The sequence below is a fragment of the Chiloscyllium plagiosum genome, unplaced genomic scaffold (assembly GCF_037043375.1).
Source record: "Chiloscyllium plagiosum isolate Xiang-an unplaced genomic scaffold, Cpla_swu_hap1 HiC_scaffold_25, whole genome shotgun sequence".
Taxonomy (NCBI): Eukaryota; Metazoa; Chordata; class Chondrichthyes; order Orectolobiformes; family Hemiscylliidae; genus Chiloscyllium; species Chiloscyllium plagiosum.
In genome coordinates, this window is record NW_028270163.1 from 32,871,250 (window position 1) to 32,888,937 (window position 17,688).

The 17,688-nt window shown below is 38.9% G+C and overlaps 1 protein-coding gene across 25 annotated transcripts in view; it reads left to right on the forward strand.

Moving 5' to 3' along the window:
* rbfox3a (RNA binding fox-1 homolog 3a) overlaps positions 1-17,688 on the forward strand; it is a 1,559,488-nt gene that overhangs the window by 1,447,356 nt on the left and 94,444 nt on the right. For all 25 annotated transcript variants that reach the window (XR_015761407.1, XR_015761408.1, XM_088000569.1 and 22 more), the window contains one exon: positions 11,926-11,979. Coding sequence is in view for 23 of the 25 variants with exons in the window: in XM_088000569.1 (XP_087856695.1) it covers positions 11,926-11,979 (54 nt within the window). In the remaining 2 variants the exon portion in view is untranslated. The remainder of the gene's footprint in view (positions 1-11,925; positions 11,980-17,688) is intronic.

Genomic DNA, 17,688 nt, shown 5'->3' on the forward strand with positions numbered 1-17,688 from the left:
ATCGTAGACACTGAAAGCCCTGAAAGAGGCAGTCAGACTGGTGTATCTGTGTTCACTCCAATGTGCCCCCCCCCCCCACATCTCCTCTTGCCCTGCAAATCAGTCCAATACGAATACTTTCTCAACTGCATTCTGGAAATTCTGAGGGTATCTGATTCCACCCCACATTCATGAAGTGTGTTTAGATCTTAACAATTTTTGGTAATAAAATTTCTCAGCAAGTTCATTTCTTTAATTCATTCACAGGATGAGGGTGTCACTGGCTGGGCCAGCATTTATTGCCCAGAGGACCTTAAAATACAAGGTCCAGTCTTCAGTCCATTTTGGTCTTGGTAAGGTTGCTTGTTGGAAGAGACTAGGTTATCACATGACATCCCCTCAGGCTTGAGGATGACTTGTTTCTGCACCATGAGGGTTGGGTTCTGCACTCCTGGAGCTGCAGACTCTGTCATTGGTAGGGCAGGAGATGGTTGATGAGGCAAGTGGATGGGATGCTTTGGATTCTGCATGCTCTTTTTATTGCTTGTGTTTGATCTCCACATGCCCCACCTGGTGATACTCAAAGTGGTTGGTGCTGTCGAGGATGCACCTTATCCAGTTTGCATGTTCTAGGCCAAACAATTCCCATGTTTTGGTGGAAATGTTCCATTTGTTTAGTGAGGGTATCCTTGTAGCATTTCCTCTGTCCTTCTATTGATCACTTACCATTGCAGAGTTTGGAATAGAGCACCTGTTTAGGAAGTCTTGTGTCGGACATGTGAGAATTGTGGCCTGCTGATTGCATGCTCAATGCTGGGGATATTGATCTGGAAGAGGACCCTCACATTGTTATGCCTGTTCTGTCAGTGGATTTTGCGAAGGCACCACCAGCAATACCTTCCAGGGGTTTAAGGTACAAGCAGTCCATGATCCATCTTTCTGAGGGTGGAGACCATGGCTCCACTGTAGACCAGGAACATGGTGCTGTGTTCGAAGTGATGGATTTTGAACACTGTTTCTCAGACATCTGAAAGCTGCACTGGCACACTGGAGGCAATGTTGGATTTCAGCGACAATGACTGCTCACAGTGAGAGGAGCCTCCCATGATATGAGAAATGACCCATGACCCATGTTGTTGAGAAGATCACTGTGGACTTTGATGTCAGGACAGTATTGTGTAGCAGGAGTGGATGGTAGAGAATCTTGTTTTCCAGCTTTTTAAACTGAGGCCCATTCTTTCATACACCTCAGTGATTATGTAGATGATGGTTTGTAGCTCGGCCTCTGAGAGTTTACACATGCAGGCATTGTCTGTGTACTGCAGCTCAATGATAGAAGTTGGGGTGGTCTTGGTTCTGGTCAAGAGGTGAAGGTTAAGCAGCTTCCCACACATTTTATAGGTTAACTCCTCTCTGGCAGGGAACCTCATGGGGATGTGCTGGATTGTTGAGAAGCGGAAAATGGAGAAGGTGTTGGTGCAATGACAGAGCCTCGCTTGACCCCAGGTTGCACTCGTATTCAGTCTATGATGGATCCACTGGTGAGGATCATGACTTGCATGTCATCACAAATCAGGCAGAGTATGGTGACAGATTACTGTGGGCAGCTGAATTTGAGGAGGATATTGCACAATCCCTCACAGTTGACAGAGTTGAAAGCCTTTGTGAGATCAAAGAAGGCTATGTACAGAGATTGGTGCTGTTCCCTGCATTTGTGGTGCACTGAACATCATGTTCATAGAATCCCTACAGTGTGGAAGCAGGCCATTCGGCCCAACAAGTCCATACCAACCCTCCAAAGAGTATCCCACCTTGACCCATTCCCCCTATCCTAATACTCTACAATTACCCCTGGCTAGTGCACCTAACCTATACATCCCTGACACTAGCATGACCAATTTACCTAATCTGCACATCTTTGGACTGTAAGAGGAAACTGGAGCACCCAGAGGAAACCCATGCAGATACAGGGAGCATGTGCACACAGACAGTTGCCTGAGGCTGGAATCAAACTTGGTTCCCTGGCACTGTGAGGCAGCAGTGGTAACCACAAAACCACTGTGCCTCTTGACAGGTGGAAGCCTCATTGAGACCCAGGGAAGAGTTCTTCAGTCCCCCAGGAGGGTTATCACGATGACTGTGGAAGACAGCAGGGAAATCCCTCTGTAATTTTCACATTATCATTGCATGTAAGCAACCCTTAACTGGCTGCCTACAATGAATAATGGTTAACTTTACAGGTATGCAGCTCCATGTGGCAATCAAAATGTTCCCATCTCAGATAAAGTGAATTGTTAAGAGTCATAAGGTAATGAAATGCTTGACAAAATATTATGGCTGCACATTAAATGGAGAGATACATGTTTATGGTCATGTGATCGACTGACATTATACTTCCAACATTCTTTTCAGGTGAAGTGAGGGTAGAGAAAGAGGAATTTGAACCAGCATGCAATCATCTAATTCAGTCTCTTTCAGTCATATACTGTTTATATTACCAATTCCTATCTAGATTTATAATAGAAATTGGATGTGTCAGTGTCCTTCTAATAGCCACATGTGGTTAATGTGGAATCCAGATGTGGCTAATAGCATTTCTGATCGGTAACTATAAATGATTAATAGACACCATCATTGGACTTGTGAGCTCAAAGCTGTTTAGTTTGATCCTTAGTTCATTTGTTGGTGTAGTGGCAAGATTAAACACAATGTTCTCTGAATGTTGAAAGTGCTTTACTTCTATAGTGATCAACTGATTGTAAATATCAAGGAAATCTGCACTGCCATGGGAATGCACAGAGGGCATTTTCAACTAATATCAGTGCATGTATCTAAAACAGTGCTGCTGATATAATTTCCACTGAACTGATGCCACATAAATTTCTGAGGTTCCTACATTTTTATTAACCAAAGATATTAAAGCCAAGAGTATGGGCTGTAGTCAAAGACCATTGTTATCTCACTGGATGGGAGAACAGGCTCAAGAAGCCAATATACCTACTCCTTTTCCTATGTTCCTTCAACACTAGTCTACGTAAACATAAGAGGTTGGTTAGCTCAATTGACTGACTATAGTATGGGTTCAATTCCTGTACTGGCTGAGATTACCATGAAGGACTGTCCTTCTCAATCCCTCTCTTTCCCTGAGGTGTGGTGATTTTCAGGTTAAACCACCAACAGTTCTCTCCCTCTGATGGGAGAGCAGTCCAGTGATCCAACAGGACAATGGCAACTTTGCTTTTATATAAACATAAGCTGTAATTACCTCCTCCCATCAGTAGTGACGCTGTACTGCTTATATTAGCAGTTTCATTTTGACAAGTTTAATATGTATCTACCATTAAAAAGACACAGTGACAGATTTAAGTAACGAATATACAATGCATACACACGTGCATTGCTTGACAACATTACACAATTAACAGCAATAAATTAATTTAAATTCTCCTGTTGTACATTATTTGACAACTGGTTCATTTGAAAATGTTATTTTTTTTACTGTGATCTGTCTGTTTCACATCTCTGCTATTTTAAGAAGGTCATATAGATGTAGATTGGTTGTTAAAATGCAGGAATCAGTTCAAAAAAGGTACTTCCCAGGAAGACAGTGTGCACTGATTCAATATATTAATGGCATTCTGTGTCGGTTTGTGGGTCTCATTAAAGTCAGATATTCGTGTCAGAGAATGAAACATTCTTTACAGCCAGTGACACCTTTAAGCAATGAAGATTTTACACAACATGGGCTCACTGCAGTAGAAACTGTCCATATATAACCAACAGAAGCTCAACTCCAACCTCAGAAGATCAACCTAATTTCCTCTGCCTCATATAAGTCACATGTTTAATTTCTTTAAAGATCTGACAATGGCATTTACTGCCAGATTTTAAGTTTGGTTGATAAATACGAAAGCAGTGAAGTTAAAAACAGATATTTCACAACTGTCACAAAGATAGGCAAGGTCTTCAGCTCTTTAGATGAACTCAACAGAGGTATAAGTGGGATATATTCTTGCAAGTGTACATGGACTTGATATCAGATTGTTGGAGCAGTGAGCCACCTGATTGTGTTGCTGTCTGCTAGAATGGCTACTGACTCTTTGATGTCTTCAAGCGGGAGCTAAACCAGTTCCCAAAATGTGGCAAAAATCATTACAATTAACACATGGATCCAGGTAATCCTTGGACTGAGTGGACGAGAAAGGAATTTTTGAGAGTATTGTTTATCTTATTGAGCTGGTGTTTTTTTTTCAATTTTACTGCACCACTCAGGCAAGTCCGTGGTTATGGGGGTCAGGAATCAGGATGCTTCAGCTGTCATGTGTGGAGTCAACATTAAGAGTCCAGCTAGTTTTGCATCTTTATAGCTGCATAATAGAAGGAAAAATGCTGTCCCTCAAGGTTTTTGATGATACTATTTGCCTGATCTTTTCTTTTAGATTCTACACAAGTGATACTTTAAACTCAGACACTATAGATGAGAATTTACCCCACTCCACCCCCATAACCCAGTCCCTGCTTCCTTGCACTTAATAGTACCCTCTGTGTTAAAGCTACATTATAAATGGGGCAGCATGGTGGCTCAGTGGTTAGCACTGCTGCCTCGCAGCATCAGGGACCTGGATTCAACAGTCCAAACACCAACAGTCCAAAGATGAGCAGGTCAGGTGAATTGGTCATGCTAAATTGCCCATAGCATTAGGTGCATTAATCAGAGGGAAATGGGTCTGGATGGGTTACTCTTCAGAGGGTCGGTGTGGACCTGTTGGGCAAAATGGCCTGTTTCCACACAGTAGGGAATCTAATATAATCTCAATGTAAAACCTAGCAGTCACATTGGCTACGATGATACTAATTTACACTCAGATAAAATAGACCTGTGGGTGCTCGGCCTGCAATGGATCTGAAAAGATTGAGCTTTAATAAAATGGCCATGCCAACCTCATACTCAGGAAGCATTCCTTTCTAGTTAACATGGATGTTTTAAGTGGTCCAGTTTTTGTTAATGTTAAATATCTTGCTTAAATGGTCTGCAAGTTGGTTTTGATGCTAGCAATTGTTTAAAAAGTGGTGTTAAGAATGTCTCTGCATCTGTCAACTCTCTTCAATGTTTGATGTGTCAACTAAGCACTTTGAATCCACTATTTCTCCAGTAGAAAATAGAATTCATGGACTTTTTAACAGCAATTAAAATGAGAGTTTTGTATTAATTAGCCCTTTATGATAAAAAGCCTCTATTATATCCTGTCAGAAAAGGGAGCAAGATTGTAATGTGTATCTCAACTTGTCCCTGAGGGTTCATTAAGATTTGAAACACAATGCGGTAATTGTAAGAAAAAAATGATGCCCTCAAAAATAATACTAAAAGGCAAGAGAGGAAAGTTATTGATATTACAAAGAACAAAGACAAATGGATTTCAACAAAAGAAACCTCCTCTGCTCATTCCGAGTCCTTCAAATTGGATCAATGCATTTTATGTTTACAGAGATCCATTTCCTTTGTATTGCTCAAAGATGACTATAACTTGGATTGTTTGATGGAGGAATCGCAATATCTTATTCAAGATCTTGTGTATTTGGACACATTTTGTGCACAATTGTTCCTCTTCATGTATTAATCCTCCTGTTACCATTTCTTTTGCATGAGAAATTGCCCTTGCAAAAATGTGTAAGAGGAATTATCAACATAAATTATTATTGGAACATATTAATGAACTAATGAAAATTCATTTTGAATGATTTTTGAAAAAATTGAATGCCCCTTTTCTGGCTCACGACTGAGATCTATAAAACCTGGCATTACATCCAATGCAATATCAATAAATGTGTCAGATTTTCTCAACTGATTCTCTGCACCAATGACAATACCAAAGTATGCCACCATTTTTGTGCCTGGAATGGGTGCCATAGAAGCCTGAGTATCAGCATTGGGCCTCATCTGTAGATTTTGGTTGAACTACAAGCATTGTCTGTTCCCTCACAGGCACCTCTCCCAATAGAAAAAAAACCGGGTTACAGTCACATGCCTTCTTGGTGAATCCAAGAGGTTGTGAGATATGGAGATGGATGAATGTTGGATGTTGGGGCATAGCAGGCTGCACGAGGGAGAGGATGGTGAAGGGATTTGCTGCAGTAGGTGACTGCAGTACGTACGAACATATGAAGTAGGGACAGAAGCAGACTGTTTGACCCCTCAAGCCTGGAGCACCACTCAGTAAGATAATTGCTGATCTGTTTGTATTTCAATCTCCACCTTCCCACCTACTCCCAATTAATTTTGACTCCCTTACCTAAGGAGAATCAGGCTTCCTCCCCTTTGAAAGTTTTCAATGGCCCCACCTCCATCGCCTTCTGAGGCAGAATTCCAAAATCACACAACCCTGTGAGGAAACCATAAATGGAGCAGGGCCAAGCTGCCCCAGTCCTCTGATGGACAATTTGTGAAACGGGTCCTTTGGAAGGCATTAGGCTTGAGGTTTCTGAAAAACTGGTCCACTGAATTTAGCAGCGGGGTCAATGCTTGGGAAAATTGGACATCGATCATCCACTATTAAATTGCATGTTTTATGTCTGATAAATTAATGCAACACAATTTTTGCATAGCAATTTTTAGCCACAGTCAGTCCCTAATAAATCAATAATTGGACAAATCTAGCTTCAACCACGCAATTTCATAACGCAGCCACAGGAATCTTTATTTGCAGTTTTGGAGCAATCTTGCATCTTATCAAATGAAATGATAAAAAGAGTAAATAGAATTGAGTACAACAGTAGAACTGGATGCCATGGCTGTTTAGAGAGCAACCGTTTACCTGCCAAAATTGTATTCACTTATCAGAAATAGTTATTGAATCCTGTAAGCCTTAAATAACAATTTGAACAGTGTGAAAACCCCAATAGAAAACAGGAGAATTCTGTTCGCTATCAGAATATTACAAATTACAGATACAATCTTGTGGCTCTGTTCCGTTCCCTAATTTGTTTTCTAATCAGAATTAATCATTTGCAGAAAGTCATTTGTGGAGAATCTGATGAAGGTGTTTGGAGTTAGAAAACTAAACAAGTATTCTGTAATGAAAATTCACTCACGAATTCTAAGTGGGAATATTTCTGCTGTACTTTCAAGTAAAGATTTATTCATGATGAAATATTAAACACTCTTACCTTAGCTTAAACTTAATGCAATATAATGGGAAATTAACCTAAAAACACAGGAACAGCTTTGGAAGCTATAAAATGTGGATAAAATACATGCACTGAAAATTAATTTACAGATAAAAAAATTCAGTCATTAGGTATAAATGCTAAGGATATAACAAAATAAATTGTGGTTTCAATCAATATTCATGGAAATGTTCACATATGACCGTGTTAATGTTTGTTTAATGAGAATACCTGGATAAGACACCATGCTAGAAATCTTGACTGCAGATTATTATTATGTATTTGGGTTTTTTTCTCCAAAATGTAATATGTAGGGACATTGCAGAATAACGGAATCAATTTTTAACCATTGGTAGGTACAAACAAAGGAATACGAAGGCTGGGTGCAGAATTGCCGAAGGAAGGCTAGATTCAGAAATATCTCTTATTCAAAAGGCAACCGGTGTGAAATTAGATAGACCTTGTGAAACAGGGCACAATTAACCCCATCCCAAAATGCAGGCAGTGCACTAACTGTGTTTCAGTGTCCAGCTGGTGCTAACCATTCCATTGTTTGATTGGATGCCTGAGCAGAGAACCGATAATGTCAAAGGCGATCACTGGTTAAAATCAGCTTCTACTGGTTCAAACTAGCCCTCCTCTATTGAAGGAGAAATGCATTGCAGCTGGAACTGGAGGTCTTTATGATCAGAGTCTGACCTAGGAAAGACCGAACAATGACACAACATGGGAGAGTGCAGAAGACTTTCTGGGCACAGATCTGGGGGCATTGGTGGAGAAGATGCAAAGGAGGAGAGCTACCCTGTATCCAAAAGCAGCCAGGAGATCCACCAGAGGCAGTGGAAGCAAATAACTATAAAATTCAATGCCAGGAATCCAGTGCCACAAGGATTTAGTTCGTTATCAAGATCAGTCAATGCACCACTAGCCTAGGAAATTAGTGCATTCACCAGCTCCCGTCACTCACCAACCAACAGCTTTGTGAATCGGGCCTCATTCCTGATGTATGCTCCAACATACGGTCTTGTACATAGTACAACTATCAACCTTATATCCGCATCTCAAAAGATCGCATGCATTGCCAGCTATTCAGCTACAACAGCCAAAACAGACAGTGTAACACACTAACAAATTTTCCTTTCTTTCACCATTGTATTATTGGCACTCCACCAGGGTTCCATTGCCTGTTAGCTGACTAGATGAGTCTCCTGCCATCTTGCAGAAGTGGTAGAGTTACAGGTGGGCTGCCTAGCCTGCAGCTATTACAGGTCGTTCTTTGCAAGACCATCTGAAGTCTCTTGCACTCTAAGTCAAAAGCATTGCACCAAACATGCTGTACTCACTGGTGTAACACCATACAGAAGAACTAACACAGGCAAAGTTACACTGTGACAGCCGCTAAAGGGAACACATAAGGGTAATTTATTGGTGCTACAAAGTTATTATTGATGAATTTGGTTTGGAATGTTTTTGAGTTAGCTGTTAGTTTTACAATATATTCAAAATGGCACCATGGTTAGTAATAAAGGGAAGGGAAAGTGTGGGGCTTTCAATGAATGAGGAATTTGGATTGTAATTACTGACATTAATATGAGTTCTCCATGACAAACTTGGCCTGAAAATGGATATGTTAGCGGCCCAGTCTCTTCCTTCTGCTCCTCCAAAAGCTGGTCCCTGTTAATTCTTCATTCTCCATGCCATGTGGTATCCTAGGGTGTGCCCATGTCTGGGAGAAGCTGGTTTTTGTGGAACCATTGAAGTCAGCAAAAACTCCGAATACACTATTTCAGCACTTCCTGTAAATGTAGGTAAATTTAATTAAAAAAATAGACAAAGCAGCAAATACTTATAGAATTAAAGCAACATCCAGAAAAAAAATCAACCAGCAATTGAGTTGTAGGTACAGGCAGGCCCTGGGTTGCAAAAACGTTCTGTTCTGGAGTCCACTCTCAAATCAATTTATCGCTTGTCGAAGCACAATGCAGGACAAGTAGCCATTTGTAAGTACAGGAAAGATACATATGTCAGGTATTTAAAAATTAAAACCATACATGGGACCGCATTCATAAGTACAAGCATTGGTAAGTCAGACATTTATCAATGGGGGACCCCACACCCCCATAGTTGATGGTCTTTTTCAATAATGCTGGTGGGATCCTTGATTGCAACTGAATGTGTGATCAGCTATGCAAGGTGAAGGGAGGGCATTAGCTGAAGTATCGAACTGAAAAGTGACGTGGCTAATGACAAAACCAACATTGTATACCGATTGAAGCCTTAATTAAATGGCATCCAGTATGATTCACCCTAAAACTGCATGAGAGCTAAGGACACTGTTATTGCCACAAAATGAAACCTATAGTGTCCAAATAAATTCAAACTGTGACCAATTCAACTTCTGTACCCTTACATTAGAATTACCCAGGGACTATAAACACTCAGTCCAGTATTGACACTTAATTGAAGCTACTTAGATTGTTAAGTTAAACTGATCCCACAGAAGCAGGATCCTCAGCTTGCCCTTAAGGAGGACTGTCAGAGTAGAGTTATTTTGAGATCATCAGCCCTCAAAGGGGCACCAACTTTGCCATTTCTTTACTGTGATTATCACACCTGAGACATTTTCCCCAATGGGCAATTAGCTTACATAAATGTGTAACTCTATACCTGCTATTTTACATTATTTTATTTTACTATAATATAAGCACGAGTCACGATTTTTTTGCAACGTGCTGAACAACAAAACTCAGGGCATGCAGACCACTATGATCGCTGCAATTAGATATGAAGATTATTTCCTTCAAATCTGCATCTCTCAAGTTCATTATTTCAGGTACACATTCTACCTGTTGTTCTTATTGTTGAATCTCTTTTTTGTGCATTCCTTTCCCAGTGTAATATAAGGCATATTCACAAAAAAAAGGCTTGTAAAGTAGTAGATTTATGAATTATAGGTCTGCATGGAGAAAAGTGTTTTAGGTATAAACATATATGAATATCAAATTTGTTCTGCTAATGTGAAATCATTTTCTTATTTGCAGTTTGCTGCAACTCTATGTTACTTTCCTTGGACAGCTATTGGAATAGCGTTGCAGTTTAAACCCAAACCCACATTATAATAGACAGAAAATCAGGCTGCTAAGTGATTATATTTTGGTTGTGTTTCAATTGTAAACATTAACTCATGAACTTTCAACTCCTGAAGTGAGGTATGTAGTGGGTAAAGGAGCAGGAGGAAGATAGAGTATGTATCTAGAACAAATGAAGTGGTGGTTACCTTCTGTTATGTCCCGTATATGCTTGAAGCTGATTTTCCTTCTTTGAAGGTGATTGAATATCGCTCAATATTTTTTGGCCACAAGCCAGTGAATTAGGGCAATAAATATTCCTCTGAACCTTTTAGTGATTTGTTTTTCAATCGGGTGAGTAATTTCAGTGATGTTCTGGTGCTTCCTCAAGTTTAAACAATGTGTACAGCCAGGCAAATATTTGAACATATTCACTTCATGGATTTAAACTTCTTAATTCTGGTGCAAATAAAAATCTCGTGTAATAATCCTCACTGTTACTTTGGTGTAAGGGCATAAACGTAGATTCGCATTCTTAACAACGGGCCAAATTTTATGAGGACCAACAAACTAGTGCAGATTACCACTAGTTTGTGGTAATCTGTGATTACCTTCACCTTGCATAGCTGATCACACATTCAGTTGCAATCAAGGATCCCACCAGCATTATTGAAAAAGACCATCAACTAGCTCCATCCCTCCTATTTTACAAAAGGAGAGAGATTCACATTTTTTCTTTGGAGTTTGATGGGGAGGTGGATCCTAGGGGGAAGGCGGCCTGGACCCATGGGAGGAGAGAGGGAGAAGAGAGGTATGTAGTGGGTAAAGGGGCATCAGAGCAGGAGGAAGATAGAGTATGTATCTAGAACAAATGAAGTGGTGGTTACCTTCTGAGAGCAGGGGCAGAGTCCAGAGGGGGTGAAAGTGGGTCTGGAGCGATAGAAGAGATGTCAGGTACTGGTGATGTCAGATCATGGTCTGAGGCTGTAAATAGTCTGGACGAGGTTTAGCTGGGGCTGTAAAAGTTAAGTATGGTATTGGTTGAATAGTTACACGAGGTATTTGATAATCTAGCTTTTCCCGAGTAAACATTGACCTAACTTGATCTGAAATCCTGAATTCTCTAACTTAAATGGAGACTTTGAGGGTTCCAGGTCTGGTGGAATTGCCCAATGATTTCCCAAGTAATTGTTTTGGAGTCTGCTGCAATGGGGGTTCCACATCGTCCCGAAGTGTAACTCCTATCTCCACTTGAATAACGACTGTCCATCAGAATGTTGGGGCCAATAAAATCAAAAATGATCATCAAAGCTGAAGGTTGCATTTTATATCTGTTTGTGGTGTTTGCTTCAATGGTTTTAACCTGAAAATTCAAACATAATTTCATGTCATTTTATTAGGGATAAATTTACGACTAGCCAAATTGCACAGCACCTTCTGTGAGAAAGTTACATTTGTGTCACAGAGATAATCCTTGTATGAAGAAGAATTAACTGAATACTGTGTGCTGTAACTAAATTTGGAAGAGGAAACCTTCATTGCAAATGCAGTTGTGTTCCAATTCCTTCCAACAGTTCTAAGTTCTGCATCACAAATATCTATATCTTTGTAAGGAGGCAAGAGAGCTTTCAGCTTTCAGATTGTTTCTGAAGTCTATATGTGGTTAATCTAAGTATAATAATTCTAACGAATGTCTCTCTTGTTTCTTTTTCAGCAATTTGGAAAAATTTTAGACGTTGAAATAATTTTTAATGAGCGGGGATCTAAGGTAAGCAAGACATTCTAAACCTGTTTGCTTTATCTTTTAAAATAGTATTTCGGTAGATTTAACAGAGATATTGTGGATATTTTATGTGGTATGTTAATGTACTAAGTAGGGTTATTAGACACAACTCATAGGTTATTGTATGAAGCACATTCTTAATGCTGAACAGTTTTCTCGATTAGAAACAGATACATACTTATGTGGCTTCAGTAAATTTTCAGTTCAGAATAATCACAAATTCCCCAAGCATCATGATGAGCTAGATTAACCAATGGCCTCAAATAGCAATACACAGAGGTACACACAACTTTAAATTTGTCAATGAATTCTGTGCTCCATTATTACAATCTGCTGAATATTTTAGTAATAAATTCTGATGTGAAAGCTGATTTCTATGAGTGACTGAATTGGATGGTGAAAAGAAACTCAATCAATGTTTAGAGCTGAAATCACAGAATTGCTGAGGCACTCCAGGTGAATGGCTGTGTACTGATACTAACAGCTCAATTGCACAATCAGATTTCGGGGCAGCTAGTTTACCAGGACTCATGTAAAACAAATATAGCATTACATTTGCTCTCAGGTATTTGCCTTTAACAAGGGTGCAGATTATGTCAGGAACTGGTCCATGTGGAAAAGAAATTGAAAATAGTGAAGATTAGACTGAGCATCAGTTTTCAGTTTGTGCTATTGATGGGTACTCTTATTGTTTCTTGGAAAGGCAGTTTTCGGTGGTTTTGTGATATCACATTTATCAGTCATGTTAATAAAATTGAGACATGTGGAAAATGCCTAACCCTAAGGCACAAAATGAGTGTGATAATATTCTAATTAAGTATTCTATAGACTGATTTCAGAGAATTTAATATCTTAATATTTGAATACTTTTCAGAGACTAAAGAGTGGTCTGTTGTCCTGAAAGAGTTGTGGGGTGAAACAGCAAGTTTAAAAGAGATAATGTGTGAAAAAGCAGGATTAGACGATTAATGTGTGAAGCAGCAGGGTTAGAGGATTAATGAGTGAAACAGCGGGTTAGAGGATTAATGCATTAAACAACAGGTTTAAAAGATTAGTGTGTGAAATGGTAGGTTTAACAGGTCAGCATTTGAAACAGAAGGTTTTCTGGGTTAATATGCAAAAGAGTAGTTTTAGAGGATTAAAAGTGCAAAACATTCTTGCAGGCGGGAGCTGGACATGGTGTTTGCATGATCATTAGACTAACTTCAGACTAACACCAGTAGTAGGGACAAGAGAAATGGAGAGGCTGGAGCATAAGAAAATAAGTGCTATTGATCTACCATCCAGTTGCCACCTCACTGTTGGAGAGGGGTACAGCATTATAAGGAAAACGCCTGTTTGAGGTTAAACATTTCTATATTAGCACTGTTTATTATTAATTCCAGAAAAACAGTAACTATTAGTATTTTCACTGCTAAATCCAATTTTCCAAATCCTAGTCACTGGCTTATTCTTTCTCTGGGATCAGAAAGTTGAATTTTGTGGTCTGCGTACTGGAAACAATGACTGTTATGGCTGTTATCTCCACAACATTAGATTATTTATCCAAATAATATTTCTACATTACCACTATTGCAATACTACTATAACTTCTTCAGTTATAAGTATATATCTACAACTAACTTCTAATACATTCCTTTCTCTACAACAATTGTTATTGCCAATATTTTGACATTTTCACGACATCATTACCGTGAAATCCTTCGACCAGCAGGACAGGACTCTTGCCAAATGTCCCTCCATGTATGTCTTAATTTTTTCATTGTGTTGTTATCAGTTCTAAAACAATATTGCCAAATATCTGAGGAACCAACTTTCAATTTTAACAATGAGGCATGTATAATAAAGCCCAAGCATCTGTACACTTCAGAGCCAGTCCATTTTGTGAAGAGGAAATAAAGGCTGTGCCATGTGATTGAACAACTTTTAGCCATTCAAATGCTAGACTTGAGATAATGACTGGTAAATGACAACTTTAATTAAAAATACCCTCAATTTATAGTTGCATCAATGTTGTGCTAATTGATCACAATTAACTATAAATTATTTTATAGATATTCCAAAATCAATCTGAACATTTGTAAATGTCGGCTATATCTTCTGCTAATCATGGTGCATTATGTTATCTAGTGAAGAATTGAAAATATGGTAGTTTTGTTCGCTGAGTGTCACTTTCCCATATGCTTAAAAAGATCCATATGTTCTTTATCAACCCACATCTATTCTAAGACAGAGTAATTTGGAATAAATGACAGCATGTCGTTAATGTATCTTAGATGAGCATAAGGTGACTTTGCGTCTGCTGCGGATATCCTTCCACAGTATTTGAAAGCAACCACTTTAGCTGACATGCTGAAGTGTTTGTTTTAACACCAATGTTTAAAGACAACTTCTTCAGAATAGTTTCAAAATACAGGAGGTATGTAACCTGTAGCTAAATAAGGTACTGTTATTTTGCATCCTACTTGTTGCACAACTAATGTTTTGAACATTCAATGTAGCAGTTGTACAAACCTGTAAGGACAGCAAGATGGACAGAAAACAGGGGTTTAAAATGTGATCAATTGATATTTTTAGATATAGCTTTGTGTATGCACTGTTCCAATCCTCCTATAGACCACCAATTTCCCTGTATAATGTTAACACTTCCACAGATCTACCACTACATTTCCCTTCCCTGCAGAAAGAAAATTAGTTTGAGTTTTTAAAAAATCTGCTAAATCATTTGCAATTCCTTGAAATATTTATCATTTTTATAATTTTTCTTTTAAACATTTAATAACTTTGATACAAAATTTAATTTTCATTTTCATATTGAACTAAGTAACATCAAAATATCTTTCTGGGGAAAAATAATTCCTCTGTAAACTCTTACTTTTCACATTGGTGCAAAAGCAGCAAGCCATGCCACTTTGCACCAGAAGATGATAATCAGACATTTAAGGTTTAAAGCTGAATAACTAAATTAACATTGTAAAAGATGAGATGTAGATCTAGATGTATTTTCAAAGTAAAAAAAGGTTTGAAATGTGGTTAAAGGTTGCCCCAGTATTTGAAGGGTTAAAGTTGTTTAAGCAATTTATTTTGCAAAAGAATACAGACCCCTTTAATCTCATAAGATGCAAATGTTATAATTTGTGGAATGAATGATTATTGAAAGATATTAGCTAAACCTAATTTCAGGAAAATTTAAGGTGCTATTTGTATTCTCTTCTCCCTATCGATGTAAGTCCTATAAAATGTTCTGTGTATTTTTTGTCTGTCATAAGACTTGGAATCACCTTGAGACTTGAAAATGTACAGTAGCTCTTGGCTACTAGAAGTCATAATTTGTCTACTACATTTCAATTCATTGGACTGATTGTTTTCACATGTGCAGAAATTCTACTGATGTCGAAAGATGTCATCTGATCTCTCATGTTATATGAGTAATAGCAAACAGGTCTTCTTACTCTGTAAGGAATGGCATGCAGGATACTGTTGCTATAATTACCAAATTAAAAATCCTGACATGTCAAATTTATATAATGTTGATGTTACAGCTTTATGAGCCAAAACCCCCCCAAAAATAATGATCAGGCAAGTTTGTAATCAGGTGCACGAGAGTATAATACATTTTATCAGATAATTCCATTTGTTAAGTGGATCAAGCTGAATAGCTCCTTCTCTATGAAAGAAAGTGCTATCGTTGAGTCTCAATCCTTAGTACAGATGGCAGAACAATTCCTGTCCAAACATCAGCATTACTTGACCCACATCTGTGGATAATGCTGAATTGTTCCATCATATTTTCTCATTTCACTATTCTATAAGCTGTGTTCTATTGATGTGTAGCAATCATCCAACTCTGATCATTTGTTTTTAAAATACCCAAAAGACTCTACAGGCTCAATGGCACAAATGCCATGATCTGCTTGAACTTCTTTATAGTCCTGATTCCAATCCATTATTTTCAACAGCACTCGTCAGAGGAAATGTCCTTGAATATTTGAAAAGCAGCAAGTTGTGATCCCAGAGTAAGGGTTCTAACTCCTGCCTTAATAACTACCAACTGTTACCTGTTCTATCAATAAATGGAAACTCATGAAAGCTACAGGAAATAAAAGTCACTTCATGTTCAGTGGTTCAGCCATCACAAACTACTGTATCAACAGTAATTTGCAGTAATACAGGATGAATGTTTTAATCACTGAAAATGAAGCAATTCTCCCTATTTGGAATGCCAAGTGAAAACATCAGCCCTTCCCATTTTTAGGATCTTTTAAAACATCAAAACATCCAGAAGACGAGATGTCATGTCCTGAACTAAATATTTTACTTTCCAATTAGACGCCAGTTCCAAGTTCATTTGTCTTTGTATTGTATTGACTTCACAGAGTCTTTGTCAACGTATTTGGCAACATCCTGTTTCCTGCCTTCAGCACAGACTTGACACAGATAATAACAAACCATATCATCCCTTTTCTTGGTGATGCCAGTAAACATAAGGTAGCTAATTATATAGATGAAATGTTAGCAGTAACCAAATCAGTCAGGTGGGATGGCCAAATGGCATAATACCTTAAAGATAAGGAGACCAATCAATAACTCTATTGAAAATGATTGTCATCTTCGCAACCTTTCTCTACTCTACAGTTTTCAAACTTTTCCCTGTTATAACCATTCAGTAGGTAATCATATTTGACCTACACTAGGAAAAGCAAGTGGCAGTGCTGGGGTGGGGGAGGGGATGGGGGTGGGGGGGAGGGGGAGGTGGGGGGGGAGGGGTGGAGGGGTGGGGGGGGGGGAGGGGTGGAGGGGTGGGGGGGAGGGGGAGGTGGGGGCGGAGGGGGAGGGGGGGAGCGGGAGCGGGAGCGGGAGGGGGTGGGGGAGGGGGGAGAGGGGAAGGTGTGGAAAGATGCTGGCATAAAGTGAGACTCCTCAAGAATACATGGATTTCCTTTTCACTGTTGGAATTCTTTGAGAACTGAAAAGCCAATATCTACTCTAGTCATCCAATATTGTAGTTGTGTTTAGCTGACTGCACATAATTTATGTCTAGATCCACACAGACTAGTGGTCTCAATAATCATATCCACTTCAATGCCAGACTCCCAACAACTGTGGAGATTTGTCAGCAGCTGTCAGTTTTCAACAAGATTATGACACGAGTGATACCACAATTGTTTGTGTTGAAACTAAAGCTCTATATTTTTGTCAAAAATCACATGACACTGTACAGCTGCACACACAAGACCAGCAGGTAGGCTTTACACACTGTTTGAGGCATTATCTGCTAGACAGTGTCATCACTCAGAACTTTCCTTTAGCTCATGCATAAAGTTAAAATTACTTGCTGCACTAGGGTTATTGAATGTGCATTAAAGAATGGGAGGCAAGTAGCATTCCTGTTTACATCTAGTACAACCACTACAAGATAAATCAAAATCTAACATATTTGTGTTTATGTTTGACCATGGCTATTGTCATATATGATGTAGCGTGGATTAAAAACTATAAAACATGTTACAACTATTCTTTGTTAAGACCTTTTGACATCTAACGACCTTTTATTATGTTCACTGCAAAATAAAAGGCCAGCATCAGTGTGATTATTCAGGACGAACTAATTTGCAGGGTTGTTGCTACATTTTGCCTAATTTTATAGAGTCACAATTAAAGGAAAGGAGCTGGTATCAGGAACTATCAGATCAG